Source organism: Salvelinus alpinus, chromosome 1 (genome assembly GCF_045679555.1).
Source record: "Salvelinus alpinus chromosome 1, SLU_Salpinus.1, whole genome shotgun sequence".
Taxonomy (NCBI): domain Eukaryota; kingdom Metazoa; phylum Chordata; class Actinopteri; order Salmoniformes; family Salmonidae; genus Salvelinus; species Salvelinus alpinus.
In genome coordinates, this window is record NC_092086.1 from 108,909,657 (window position 1) to 108,925,334 (window position 15,678).

General features: G+C 45.1%; 1 protein-coding gene across 1 annotated transcript in view; it reads right to left on the reverse strand.

Annotated features, from left to right (window-relative positions):
* Window positions 1–15,678, reverse strand: part of LOC139538457 (inactive tyrosine-protein kinase PRAG1-like) — a 34,702-nt gene that overhangs the window by 14,514 nt on the left and 4,510 nt on the right. The window contains exon 3 of the mRNA XM_071340532.1: window positions 13,775–15,564. Coding sequence (XP_071196633.1) covers window positions 13,775–15,564 — 1,790 coding nt within the window. The remainder of the gene's footprint in view (window positions 1–13,774; window positions 15,565–15,678) is intronic.

Sequence of the window (15,678 nt, forward strand, 5' to 3'; positions counted from 1 at the left end):
GGATTCACCAAGTGACAACAATAAGGGATCATAGCTTTGACCTGTATTCAGCTGGTCAGTTTGTCATGGAAAGAGCAGATGTTCCTAATGTTTTATAAATTCAGTTACTATCACTACTACTGGGTAACATATATAAAAAAACATTTCTCTCCCAGGTCATGATGAACATTTACATTGAACAATGAAACAAAACAATTCAGACAAGTGTATGCCTGAAAGAGGAAGTGGAATAGGGAATAGGACCAGGGAAGGACAGCTCTGGCTGAAATAGATTACTGAGAACATGATTTCTGTTTACAGAGCAAAGGGTGACCTTGGCAAGTAGCAGAGAGTGGTAGAGGATGAGATGAGGGTTAGCTACAGAGTGGTAGAGGATGAGATGAGGGTTAGATACAGTGTGGTAGAGGATGAGATGAGGGTTAGATACAGAGTGGTAGAGGATGATGAGGGTTAGATGAGTAATTAAGTACTCAAACGGACTTCAAAGCTCAATCTGTAACCATTGACTATTTGGTGGAATGTGCTCTGTGGCTGACCGAACAGGCAAGTGAAATTGTCTCAAAGACGTTAACAGGGCTAAGATTGAATCATACTACACCAGCTCCGACGCTCGTCTTATGTGGCAGGGCTTGCAAACTATTACAGACTACAAAGGGAAGCACAGCCGCGAGCTGCCCAGTGACACGAGCCTACCAGACGAGCACAAATCACTTCAATGCTCGCATCGAGGCAAGCAACACTGAGGCATGCATGAGAGCATCAGCTGTTCCGGACGACTGTGTGATCACGCTCTCCGTAGCCGACGTGAGTAAGACCTTTAAACAGGTCAACACACACAAGGCTGCGGGGCCAGACAGATTACCAGGACGTGTGCTCTGTGTGCTGACAAACTGGCCGGTGTCTTCACTGACATTTTCAACATGTCCCTGATTGAGTCTGTAATACCAACATGTTTCAAGCAGACCACCATAGTCCCTGTGCCCAACACAAAGGCAACCTGCCTAAATAACTACAGACCCGTAGCACTCATGTCCGTAGCCATGAAGTGCTTTGAAAGGTTGGTAATGGCTCACATCAACACCATTATCCCAGAAACCCTAGATCCACTCCAATTTACATACCACCCAAACAGATCCACAGATGATGCAATCTATATTGCACTCCACACTGCCCTTTCCCACCTGGACAGAAGGAACACCTATGTGAGAATTCTATTCATTGACTACAGTTCAGCGTTCAACACCATAGTGCCCTCAAAGATCATCACTAAGCTAAGGATACTGGGACTAAACACCTCCCTCTGCAACTGGATCCTGGACTTCCTGACGGGCCGCCCCCAGGTGGTGAGGGTAGGTAGCAACACATCTGCCACGCTGATCCTCAACACTGGAGCTCCCCAGGGGTGCATTCTCAGTCCCTTCCTGTACTCCCTGTTCACCCACGACTGCATGGCCAGGCACGACTCCAACACCATCAGTAAGTTTGCAGACAACACACCAGTGGTAGGCCTGATCACCGACAACGACGAGAGCCTATAGGGAGGAGGTCAGAGACCTGGCCGGGTGGTGCCAGAATAACAACCTATCCCTCAACGTAACCAAGACTAAGGAGATGATTGTGGACGACTGGAAAAGGAGGACCGAGCACGCCCCCATTCTCATCGACAGGGCTGTAGTGGAGCAGGTTGAGAGCTTCAAGTTCCTTGGTGTCCACATCAATAAACTAGAATGGTCCAAACACACCAAGACAGTCGTGAAGAGGGCACAACAAAGCCTATTCCCCCTCAGGAAACTAAAAAGATTTGGCATGGGTCCTGAGATCCTCAAAAGGTTCTACAGCTGCAACCGAGAGCATCCTGACTGGTTGCATCACTGCCTGGTATGGCAATTGCTCGGCCTCCGACCGCAAGGCACTACAGAGGGTAGTGTGTACGACCCAGTACATCACTGGGGCTAAGCTGCCTGCCATCCAGGACCTCTACACCAGGCGGTGTCAGAGGAAGACCCTAAAAATTGTCAAAGACCCCAGCCACCCCCAGTCATAGACTGTTCTCTCTACTACCGCATGGCAAACGGTACCAGAGGGCCAAGTCTAGGACAAAAAGGCTTCTCAACAGTTTTTACCCCCAAGCCATAAGATCAAATGGCTACCCGGACTATTTGCATTGTGGGCCCCCACCCAACCCCTCTTTTTACACTGCTGCTACTCTCTGTTTATCATATATGCATAGTCACTTTAACTAAACCTGCATGTACATACTACCTCAATTGGGCCGACCAACCAGGTCTCCCGCACATTGGCTAACCGGGCTATCTGCAGTGTCCCACCCACCACCTGCCAACCCCTCTTTTACGCTACTGCTACTCTCTGTTCATCATATATGCATAGTCACTTTAACTAAACCTGCATGTACATACTACCTCAAATCAGCCAGACTAACCGGTGTCTGTATGTAGCCTCGCTACTGTATATAGCCTGTCTTTTTACTGTTGTTTTATTTCTTTACTTACCTATTGTTCACCTAATACTTTTTTGCACTATTGGTAAGTAAGCATTTCACTGTAAGGTCTACACCTGTTGTATTCGACGCACATGACAAATAAACTTTGATTTGATTCTAGTGTTCCGTTTGCACCATGGGCGTAGACAGAATGTTTGTTTTTGGATAGGCCTAGAAGAATTTGGATCGGCATTTTTCCTACTTGTTTATTACATTTATTTTGCGATGTGCACCGTATATTATTTAGTAATACAATCATTTTATACTAGTGCATAGTACTTGGAGCAACCTCGTTACATATACAAATAATGACTTATCCCAGCATATTAAAATAAGACAGTAACTTTAGACCAGTTGCCAACAACATAAAACTCATCTTCAGGCGCATTTTAATCTTGATGGGCAAACTTTGCTAGCTTTGATTGACAGGCTGGTTCATCAACGGCAGACAAATCTGTCGGTGGACCCACTGCAGGTTCAGCCCCACCCGCAGCATCAAGAACGAGAGGAGACGGTGGGGTAGGCAAGCATGCCTGGCTCAACGTGGCATTGGCTGTTGTGATGGCGATTGCGGTTGTTTCTATCCTGGCGCGCGCCACCTGTTAAATGTCTCATTCTGGAAGCTATTGGTAGATTGATACAAATTATTTGCCATTGCTAGAACTACTAAATTACCTTAGCTGGTGAGTCAATTCCAGTAAGCTAGCGTGGTAGAGTTTGCTAGCTTATGCGCTACAAAGTTTATCCACGTGACGTTGCCAGGTTGTTCAGGTAAACCACCGAATTAATAAAAAATACAAAATGTAACCAAGTCGGAATCCAACTTGATTGTCGCGGACTCTTTCTTTGTTACATTATATTAAAACTACCCATAGAAAATAAATCTCACATGCATTTATTTTAAAAATGTAATAAAATAAATACAAATAAAAATGTATATTGAATAATAGGCCTGAGATCAAACTGGGTAGGCCACGGAGTTTCTCCCATTCTTCTCTGCAGATCCTCTCAAGCTCTGTCAGGTTGGATGGGGAGCGTCGCTGCCCAGCTATTTTCAGGACCCTCCAGAGACGTTTGATCGAGTTTAAGTCCGGGCTCTGGCTGGGCCATTCAAGGACATCCTGCGTTGTCTTGGCTGTGTGCCTAGGGTCGTTGTCCTGTTGGAAGGTGAACCTTCGCCCCAGTCTGAGATCCTGAGTGCTTTGGAGCAGGTTTTCATCAAGGACCTCTGTACTTTGCTCCGTTCATCTTTCCCTCAATTCTGACTAGTCTCCCAGTCCCTGCCACTGAAAAACATCCCCACAGCATGATGCTGCCACCACCATGCTTCATCGTAGGGATGGTGCCAGGTTTCCTCCAGACGTGAGGCTTGGCATTCACGCCAAAGAGTTCAATCTTGGTTTCATCAGACCAGAGAATCTTGTTTCTCATGGTCTGAGAGTCTTTAGGTGCCTTTTGGCAAACTCCAAGCGGGCTGTCATGTGCCTTTTACTGAGGAGGGGCTTCCGTCTGGCCACTCTACCATAAAGGCCAGCTTGGTAGAGTGCTGCAGAGATGGTTGTCCTTCTGGAAGGTTCTCCCATCTCCACAAAGGAACTCTAGAGCGTTGGCAGAGTGACCATCGGGTTCTTGGTCACCTCCCTGACCAAGGCCCTTCTCCCCCGATTGCTCAGTTTGGCCAGGCGGCCAGCTCTAGGAAGAGTCTTGGTGGTTCCAAACTTCTTCTATTTAAGAATGGAAGAACTGTGTTCTTGGGACCTTCAATGCTGCAAAAATGTTTTGGTAGCCTTCCCCAGATCTGTGCCTCGACACAATCCTGTCTCGGCGCGCTACGGACAATTCCTTCAACCTCATGGCTTGGTTTTTGCTCTGACATGCACTGTCAACTGTGGGACCGTATATTGACAGGTGTGTGCGCCTTTCTAAATCATGTCCAATAAATTTAATTTACCACAGGTGGACTCCAATCAAGTTGTAGAAACATCAAGGATGATCAATGGAAACAGGAAGCACCTGAGCTCAATTTTGAGTCTCATAGCAAAGGGTTATGTAAATAAGGTATTCTTTTTTAAAGCCTGTTTTAGCTTTGTCGTTATGGGGTATTGTGTGTAGATTGATGAGGATTTTTTTTATTCAATCCATTTTAGAATAAGGCTGTAACGTAACAAAATGTGGAAAAAGTCAAGGGTTCTGAATAGTTTCCAAAGGCACATTTAAAAAAAAAAAAAAATCTGTACAGGCTTCCTTCTTTTCACTTTGTCATTTATGTTAGTGTTGTGGAGTAACTAAACTGAGGATGAATCAACAACATTGTTCTCCTATCACAACCATTGAACTCCAACTGTTTTAAAGTCACCAGTGAAATCCCTGCATGGTTTCCTTCCTCTCCAGCTGAGTTAGGAAGGACGTCTGTATCTTTGTAGTGACTCGGTGTATTGATACACCATCCAAAGTGTAATTAATAACTTTACCATGCTCAAAGGGATATTTAACATCTATGTTTTATTCTATTTTACCTATCTACCAATCGGTGCCCTTCTTTGCGAGGCATTGGAAAACCTCCCTGGTCTTTGTGGTTGAATCAATGTTTGAAATTCACTGCTCGACTGAGGGACCAATTGTATGTGTGGGGGTACAGAGATGAGGTAGTCATTCAAAAATCATGTTAAACACTATTATTGCACACAGAGTGAGTCCATGGAACTTATGTGACTTGTTACATTATTCAAAAGGTTGCTTGTTCGAAGCCCAGAGCCGGCAAGGTGGAAAGATCTGCAGTTCTGCCCTTTAGCTCCCCGCACCTCTCTGATTCAGAGGTTGTTAAATGTGGAAGATGCATTCAGTTGTGCAACTTCCCTTTCCCCCTAGAGTCCATGCAACTCATTATGGCAAATTTGACCATAACAAAGGGGTTGAATACTTACTGACTCAAGATATTTCAGCTTTTAATTTAATAAAATTGTAAACATTTCTAAAATCTTAATTCCACTTTGATATTATGGGGTATTGTGTGAAGGTCAGTGACACAAAATCTCAACTTAATCTATTTAAAAGTTAGCCTGTAACAACATTTTTGGAAAAAAAGTCAAGTGGTGTGAATACTTTCTGAAGGCACTGTAAATATTAATATCCATAGGAGATCTGTGCTGCTATAAACAGCAATAGAGAAGCCAACTCCTATAATGATACAGAACATTGTACATTCTAGCTAGGGTTCCTGAATTCATGAATGTCTCAGAAAATCCAAAACAGATCTAGAACTGACTGTTGTTAATCAATACAGGGAAAGCAGAGTGAATGTTATGAAGTAGTAGTAGCAGCATAATCAGCATCATCTTCCTCCTCCAATATGCTACCCTCCCACCATGACTGACCTAAAAATAGCCTTCCTGTAGCCTCCTCCCAGCAGCACTTCAGCATCAACTAACTAGGCTGTTAACTAAACATGGTGTTAGGCTAGAACAGTGGTTCCCAAACTTTTTATAGTCCCGTACCCCTTACAACATTTAACCTCCAGCTACATACCCCCTCTAACACACGGGTCAGCACACTCTCAAATGTTGTTTTTTGACGTCATTGTAAGCCCGCCCCGTGTGAGAAACTCATCATCATGCAAGTGGTCAGACAAGTGAAAATGATGGTCAGTAAAGAAAACTAAGCTCGTCTCTCATTTCAAAGAAATTGTGTCAATACTTTGCCCCTTGATAACCAGCGCACTTCTGTATGTTTAAAAAACATTAAATGGTCGCTGCCCATATCATTGCATAATGCAGAAAATACACGAGAGTTCAGGGGCCTTGCTTTAACAAAGGTAACCATTTTTACTTTAGTGTTCAAAACGTCTTTCAAGCTGTCAGGCATTCCCTTGGCAGCAAGAGCCTCTCTGTGGATGCTGCAGTGTACCCAAGTGGCGTCGGGAGCAACTGCTTGCACGCACGTTACCACTCCACTATGTCTCCCTGTCATGGCTTTTGCGCCATCAGTACAGATACCAACATGAGCAGCAGCTACGTTTGGCTACATACGGACCGTTAGTGGAATTCCCAGAAGAGAGTAATGGTTAATGTGATTGGATGTTAATTATTTGACTAGGCTACCTGTATTTGACATTGTGTTGTTATTTCACTGAACACTAGATGGTTTCATTTTATTTTTGGCAGTGAAACGAGGCTACTCAGGCGAGAAAATATAAAAATGGACTGTTTGAAAATGTGAAAAAAATGTATGTGAATCACATTTTTATTTGGCGTACCCCCGACGGCATTGCGCGTACGTACCCCAGTTTGGGAATACCTGGGCTAGAGGATAGAAATACAACGTTAACACAGCCTAATGAGCACTACCTGCTGTGGAGAGTACTGAACGGCACAGTACCGAGTGACACAGTAAATCTTAAATCAAAGTTTGTCCCGTGCGTCGACTTCAACAGGTGAAATACAGTGAAATGCTTACTTACAGGCCCTAATCAAGAGTGCAATTTTTAAGTAAAAAATACGTATTATGTGAACAATAGATAAGTAAAGAAAAAGAAACAGTAAAGACAGTGAAAATAACAGTAGCGAGGCTATATACAGTAGCGAGGCTATATACAGTAGCGAGGCCATATACAGTAGCGAGGCCATATACAGGCACCGGTTAGTCGGGCTAATTGAGTACTGAACTGCACAGCACTGCTCGCACACCTTCGCTCTACTCAGTCTGTGAAGTGGAAGTGTTACAGATACCGAGATAGAAATGTAATGGTCATTTCGGATTGAGCCGAGATATACAGTCTCAGCTAAAGCGGGAACATTCCATCACGCTGTAAAGATGAACTTCCTACATATAGAAGAATCACTATCAATTTCATATGATCTCCGTGGGCCTAGTGAAGAATTGTCATATCACTTTTATCATGTATTACGTTTTAATGAGGCATCAACACAACCAGTCGTGATGTTTTCATCTGATTGTCAAACAATCATTTCAAAAAAGGGCGCTCCTGTAGGTTACCCGCACACGTTTGTCCACTCATAAAATAATTCCAGCATCAAAACAGTGCACTGTGCATCCGCAGTTTGATGAATAGAAAGAGACATCTGTTACAAAACACCTAAATGTGTATTATGTCATTCATACACAATTGATGCGTCCACTGCTGTCCCCACGCGTCTTGGCCACTCATCTCCGCCTTGGCAAAGTGTTCTCGTCAAACCACAATGCAATTTGGAGCATGTACCACCCTGGCCTCAAGTCAATTCACACATTTTTCATGCAGCAATGTTAAATAATAGTGTAATATAGTTATTGGCATTTTGTATTAGTAATTGTGATAGGCTCACGTTTTACTGGTACGGCGTACCCCCACTATTTATTTTGCCGGGAAGCCGTACCGGACTGGCTTACTTTCACCCATTCAAATGCGGATTCTCTTGCTGTTGCATCCTGGGTAGTTATTATACTATGGTAGAAGAATAGTGACCATTGTTTCATCAACGGGCGGGTCACATGGACAACGGGCGGGTCACATGGACAATGTCCTTGCTGCCAAGGATATTAAAGTACAGCCACAGGGCTCTCCTTCCTTCCCTCCTCACGATATCTGAGTCCTCAAGGACTAGTCATGCTACCCGGATGGATGTATCCCATTGAACATTCAGATACACCCCCTACATCCTTCACCAGACCATCTTTCACCCCATCACCTCCAGCTCATCAGATGACACCCTATTCCCTAACCCTTGGCTCTGGTCAAAAGTAGTGCACTATAAATGGAATAGGGTGCCATAGGGCTCTGGTCAAAGGTAGTGCACTATAAATGGAATAGGGTGCCATAGGGCTCTGGTCAAAAGTAGTGCACTATAAATGGAATAGGGTGCCATAGGGCTCTGGTCAAAAGTAGTGCACTATAAATGGAATAGGGTGCCATAGGGCTCTGGTCAAAAGTAGTGCACTATAAAGGGAATAGGGTGCCATTTGGGAAGGAACCTGTAAGCTCCACATCCACAAGCCATGGGAGGAATACACCTGGGAGGGAGGGGTGATGGCAGCTTATGTAAATCAGACAGGAGATGCCTGTATCTATCTGGGCAGCTGGCAGAAGGACATGGTTTCACACACAGTGCTGGGGGGCCAGGAGTCAGAGAGGAGAGAGGCTGACTGACCTATGAGGAACTTCAACACTTTTCTGATATATTGCAGTCACTTCAAACCAATACTTCCTTCAACTTGAAATACTGTCAAAAGTACTGTCATAGCATTAAAAAAAAGTAAACATTGGCCGTTGATTACATCACTCTTTTACATGGTGAGGACGCAGATGATTATAATTTTTTTATATCAAAATGGGGTCGCAGAGCAAAACAGTTTGGGAACACCTATTGTAGAGTCAGCACAGTAAGCTTCTGTAGTTTACAACCACTTTATGCAACACAGTACCTGCTCCTTGGCATTAAATCACTGTCTACTCTAGAGCAGGTCAAAAGCAGTAGACAGATGGTTAGGCTAAAAGGTGTCAATCAGCTCATATCGGAAACCATTATTAGTTTGTTCAAACGCTCTGTAACAGGATTCAGCTAAAAACCTCACACTGAAGTATCAGCGAAGGTCCAGGCATGACGGACATCCGACATGATCCCAGATCTGACGGTCGCTTTCAGCCCATGAAGTAACAACTCTCTCTCAACAAGAGACGGGTATATTTAAAGTGTCTCTCCACAGGAAAAGCATTGTCACCTCCTTGCCAGGGACAGTTTGATAGTTGCCCCGGGCAACAATCTGCTCTTCCACTACCAACTGAAAACACCCTCGTCCCATAATATTGGTGCTGAGCGAATAGTGCTTTTTGAAGTCGGTTCGAATTTGGTTCGATTATTACAAAAATAATGGTTTTCCATTTTGATTAGTTAAAAAAAAAATGCACTATGCATTGTGGGTTGAATGCTGTAAAACAGAATAAAACAATGAATAAAAGTAGTGACTGCCCATTACTGCTTATCACTAACCATAATTTATTCACATTACTTTAATAAAATATATTTCAGTTGTGTATATTACATTTGTTTTATTTGATGAATCTATTATTTAATTCCAAGTCATCATCTCATCCCTATAGAGCTGCTGTCTGACAAAATCACTATTTAGTAGTTCATCAAAGTAAATAAGGCTGAACACCAACTATCAATCACTTAGATCATGTATTTTCAGGTAGCGATACCTCACGAAGCAACTGCTCTCTCAATTGCGCAGCATGCGTAAAAGAAACAGACAGAACAAGTAGGCGCGTAATGGATTATGGTCATTGTAGTTAGTTTAGCACAGAAAACGTAATGGATTATGGTCATTGTAGTTAGTTTAGCACAGAAAACGTGGTAATTATGTAAAATATTGGCCTACATCCCACAGTTCAGGATTGATACAATTCATCTCTAGAAAAACAGAATGAAATGGAATTCAAATAATTGAACAAACATGGTTCAATTATTGAACCAACATGGTCCAACAAAAAATAGCCAACATTTCCGTTAAACGCTCAGCACTACATAATAAACACACATACTATTTGGGGTAAGACTGTAGGCCACCCAAACGGTTTGGACAAACTGTCACTAAGGATAAAAGGACTGGTTGAAAAGTATCACCTAACACGAGGATCTCACTGCGACCATGTTTGTTTGGTTCCTCACAGTGATCAAAAGAACTGTGATGCACCCATGAGAAGGACAGATTTCTCAACCATCTGTTTCTTTAAATGATTCATCACACAAAACGCTGCCTCGTCTGTGTTGTTGGTTTGCCCAGTTTTCCTCCTTCCCATCCCTGTGGAAATGCCACCGTATCACTAGTTGAGTCTTTTCCCTATATAGAGCAATACATTTGACCAGAGCACTATGGGGCACTGGTCAAAAGTAGTACAGTATATAGGGGGGGGGGGGAAAGTGCCATTTGGGACACACTACACTGTATGTTTGTCTTCTACTTCCCTGTGTTACACTGTTCTCAAAGGCTTTTCTAAGACACCGTCTCGTTGTGATTTAGGTCTGTTCAAGATGTTTCCTGAATGTATTATGTGAACTGTGAGGTTGAATCTGATGCCATGTTAAAAGGACACTTCACTGTAGTCTACGTGAGGGCTGAAACAGCTCCAGGGCGTTTGTTTAAAGACAATAAGCTTTCTGGCTTGGCACAGGCAGGTCAGACCAAGACTACAGTATTACCCTCAACAGTTAAGCCCTGGGATAACAAATAAGATCAGAATACCCAAAAGCAGGACATCGCTAGGGCACGTTCCCACATGAGTCTCTAGAAAATGTATTTTTACAAGCGCAGCAGCATGCTAACAATGTCATAATATAAAATGAGAGAGATGCATCGGCTTACTAGTATTACAACCGAAATAAAGGTCTGGGAAACGCCATCAGAAACAGCGGTGATAGTGTTCCCTACAGCCAGCCAAGCGCCATCAGAAACAGCGGTGATAGTGTTCCCTACAGCCAGTCAAGCGCCATCAGAAACAGCGGTGATAGTGTTCCCTACAGCCAGCCAAACGCCATCAGAAACAGCGGTGATAGTGTTCCCTACAGCCAGCCAAACGCCATCAGAAACAGCGGTGATAGTGTTCCTTACAGCCAGCCAAACGCCATCAGAAACAGCAGTGATAGTGTTCCCTACAGCCAGCCAAATGCCATCAGAAACAGCGGTGACAGTGTTCCTTACAGCCAGCCAAACGCCATCAGAAACAGCGGTGATAGTGTTCCCTACAGCCAGCCAAACGCCATCAGAAACAGCGGTGATAGTGTTCCCTACAGCCAGCCAAACGCCATCAGAAACAGCGGTGATAGTGTTCCTTACAGCCAGCCAAACGCCATCAGAAACAGCGGTGATAGTGTTCCTTACAGCCAGCCAAACGCCATCAGAAACAGCGGTGATAGTGTTCCCTACAGCCAGCCAAGCGCCATCAGAAACAGCGGTGATAGTGTTCCCTACAGCCAGCCAAGCGCCATCAGAAACAGCGGTGATAGTGTTCCTTACAGCCAGCCAAACGCCATCAGAAACAGCGGTGATAGTGTTCCTTACAGCCAGCCAAACGCCATCAGAAACAGCGGTGATAGTGTTCCTTACAGCCAGCCAAAACAGGAGCTGTCGCCAAGACCAATTAGTTTAGTTTCTAATGTCAAAGAATTAAGAGGAAAAGTTTTTTTATTGGGATCATCTTGATGCCTGAAATGATCTTACTCCCCAAGGACTTGTATAGTATTAGGCTAAGTTAGACACATTGTAACACACATAAGAATACCACCACTACAGCTCCCTGCAGGTTAAAACAAAGACATTAGATGTTGTTGAGATAGTAATCTACACAGTGAACCAGCACAGCCTTGTTGATTAAACGCCTGAATCTCTGAAAGGACTTGGGGAATACACAGTTGTATTCTAAACCCTACAACATACCCGATAAAGCAAGGCTTATTTTAAAAAGTGCCCATTTGAAGTCAACATGCTGGCGAACTATTTGTCTCCTTCTGGTTTAGGTCTATGAGTCAGAAAGCTTAACGTGTAGTAGTGATCTGAAGCCCTGTGGTCTAAACAGTACAGGAGGAAATGTCACTAGGTTATTCTATACAGTCTCTGCATAGATAGGCCACAACTTTCTCAGTGTCAAAAATATTATAAAGTGAATTACAATCTAAGATACATTAACATCTTAGTTAAATGTAGATCATTGACAAGGTTATCTTTGTGTGTGTGCCTGTCAGTGTCAATGGGACAAAGGCACAAGGACTCTTTTACCAGTCCCATCTATTGTGTGGTGGCCAAAATAAAATTACAATGTGACAGGGAATATTTTTACAGCCCATGTCGTTCTTGAAATGACAGTGAAAAGTTAAGACTACTACAAATGGAACAAGGAATGCATTGAGACTGGTTCCGGAACAGTCGGAATGATCCTTAGGGTTCTAGACTGAGAATGGAGGCTGATACCGGCTGAATAATCTCACTATGAAAGGAGAGATCACAGTAGGCAGTCAGCCCTCAAGTTGCATCCCTGCAAAAACAAGGGAGCATCGTTTAATCATCACACACAGAGAGAGAGATACAGAGTGTTAGCGAGGCGCGAGCGGGCGAAGTGTTAGCGAGGCGCGAGCGGGCGAAGTGTTAGCAAGCGGGAGTTTTTTTTGTTCTCACTTTTGTTTATTTCATTTGGCACATGTTTCCCATGTCAATAAAGGCCCCTTTGAATTGAATTGACAGAAAGAGATAGACAGTCAAGACAGACAGAACAAAGGCATCAACCATGTGGCTGCAAAGCTGAAAATATTCATCAAAACACAGTTAAGATTCCCCAAATAGTCAGTGAATACTTAATAAAAATGTCCACACTACATTAACCTAGTGTTAATACCTTATTTTGTTACTTAACTTATACAGCCTCGCATGACTGTATCCACCTGTGGAATAGTAGCTGTAGTGAGTGACTGGGACCTGGTGGCAGGTTAAGGCCAGTAACCAAAAGGTTGCTGGTTCAAATCCCCGAGCTGACTAGGTGACATATCTGCCGATGTGCCCTTGAGCAAGGCACGTACATTAAGCCTAATTAGTCCTCTAAGTCACTCTGGATAAGAGTGTCTGCTAAACGACTAAAATGTAAATCACATCTAAAGGATGAAATACCCTTTGAAGTTGAACAGAAATACATTTCCCCCATTAGAAAATGAGAATCCAATTCATGATGGATGAAGTTCATTACTGTCGTGCTATAAAGAATTACACTATTGCTGGCAAGCAGCACCATGCAGTACACTGGGTAAGTGAGGAGTCTAAAAACCAATAATGAACATTACAGATTGAAGTTGTTTCTGTCATGATATATTACGTTCACTTAAAATATTGTCTCATCAATATGGAGTAGCCATCCATTTCCAACTGAAATCACTGAACTTAATGACAACTCAATGACAATACTGTATATTAAATGGGTAAACTATAAAGACAAGCAAACCTACAAGCAAACCTACTAAGAATGAGTGATCTTCCAAAAGCCCATTCATTTTCAATTTGTCATCCATGGCCTTTCTGTTTCTCAACATCATTCATGCTACACTCTCAGGAATCACCCAAAGCTCAGTGTGAATAAAATACAGGTACCGTATATCACAAAAGAGTGACTAAACTACAAAGAATCACAAAACTAATTCACTACAGTAGATTGACTGATGTTCATTCTACACTGTCAGGAATGCCATCCATAGCCCGTAGCTCAGTCAGTGTTTAACACCAAAATGCCCAGGTTCTTACCTGTGGTGTTTCTTAGGGGGAGGGGGTGGTGGAGTGGGGTCATGGCTTGAACTCTTCCCCTCTGCTGAGAGCTGCTCCACGCTGGAGAGAGATGACGGATGCGACTTGGCCAACATGCTCCCGCTATGTTTGCCCTCCTCCGCGCTGCTGCAGCCTGCCTGCTTCTGACTGGCACTATTGTTGGCCGTGGTGCCTGGCAGGGTCTGGGTGCTGCCCTGCTGGCCCTCGCTGCCCTGTGTCACCCCCGTGGGTCTCCAGTCACTGGCGTCTCTCCAGACAGCCGCCCTATTGATGAGCCCCGTCACCCTGCTCTGAGAGGCACTCTCCTGAGCATGGCCCTCCTCTGTCTCCTCCTCCTCCTCGATCCGGCCCTCCCAGTTCCAGGGAGTGGTATGGAGCTTATGCCTCCGGACCTCAGATGAGGCTGAGCTGTGGGGCTCCATCTGGGACTTCACCTGCACCTGGATGTCCCTGGAAGACGGTGATAAAACCAGAGTCTGTATGCTGAGCTCAGGCACCGGGGAGATGCTGGAGGCCCCCAGGAGCGGTTTGGGCGATCGGTTGTTCCTCTTGGGCGGTATAGGGGGGCTGTTCTGGGGTTTGGGCTGGAGGGAAGCAGGGAAACCTGGGGATGATGTCTCTTTTACAGAGGAGCTGGAGGGCCACTTGAAAGCTGGGCTTCCGGGGTTGCTGAGGGCCGTGGGGCTGAAGTCAGGCCACTGGGTGCTGACGGCCGAGTCCGGGCTGCTCAGATAGAATGTCCGGTTGTTCTCCTCAGTATGAGCAGCCCGGACGGTTATCTTGGCCCTCTGGTTCTGACCCTCTTCTGTGAGCTCCACCTCCAGCTCGGAGTGCTGTTTTTGGGCCTGGACCTTCCCGTTCCCTCCTCCAGCGCTCTGAGGCCTCCTCTTCCTCTTGGTGCTCTCAGCATAGATGGGTTCTGACGACAGCGTCTGTCCGTCTGAGGGAGAGCTGGCTGACGAGGCTGAGAGGCTCTGAGGAGTGGGACTATCTGGCCCAGCCAGTCCGAAGCCATCCGGCCCTGTGAGAGAGTCTGTGCTGCTGCGATAGGAGCAAGAGTCTGACAGAGACAGAGTACCAGGCTCGGAGAGGAAGGAGTCGGTTCGGCCTCCTCCACAGGACAGGAGGTTGTGCCCTAGAGGCCCCGGAGATGCCCCTGAGCCCAGGGTGGTTAAGGATGGGACGGAAGAAGTACTGGACTGGTTGGTGTTCCCAGACGTAAGGCCCCCATTACTAGGGGCGGTTGTGGTGGTGATAAGACCGTTACCGGTGCCGTTACCAGCCGTCGTTGTTACCGTGGCAATGATGTTGATAGCAATACCCAGAGGTGCTTTCACTTCCTGGATGGCCTGGACTGTGGGAAACCCTCTAGTGGTGGTCACCATGTGGACGCCGTGCCCGTTGCAAGTACTCTTGGTTGTTTTGGTAGTCTTGGTGATCTGTTGCCTGTAGGACGAGTCACTGTTGCTATTCCCTTTCTCCTTCAGACTGTGAGGCCCTCGGCTGTGTCCGTCCTCCTGGGTCACTAAGACACTGCTGATGATCGTACTAGAGTCCTTCTGGAGGGCTGACGGGGACAGAGAAGACCGGGGGCTGATAGGACCGGGGGAGAAACGGCTGCAGGGGTAGTCTATCTTCTCAGGGGTTGTAGTACTCTGTAGTACGGCCTCTCTCAGGGCCTTGTTACAACCTTTACTGTCTATGTAGATAGGGGACAGGCCCAAGATCTTCTTAAGGCCCAGTCGGTCCACTGGACTCTTCAGATTGTCCTGAGGGGAAACATATTGAGGGGAAATACAATTCATGGTTATAGAAAGCATACAGACATTATTGAATCACTTCACATTAAGTGACTCTAAAACCTATGGGTTTCATTCTAGATG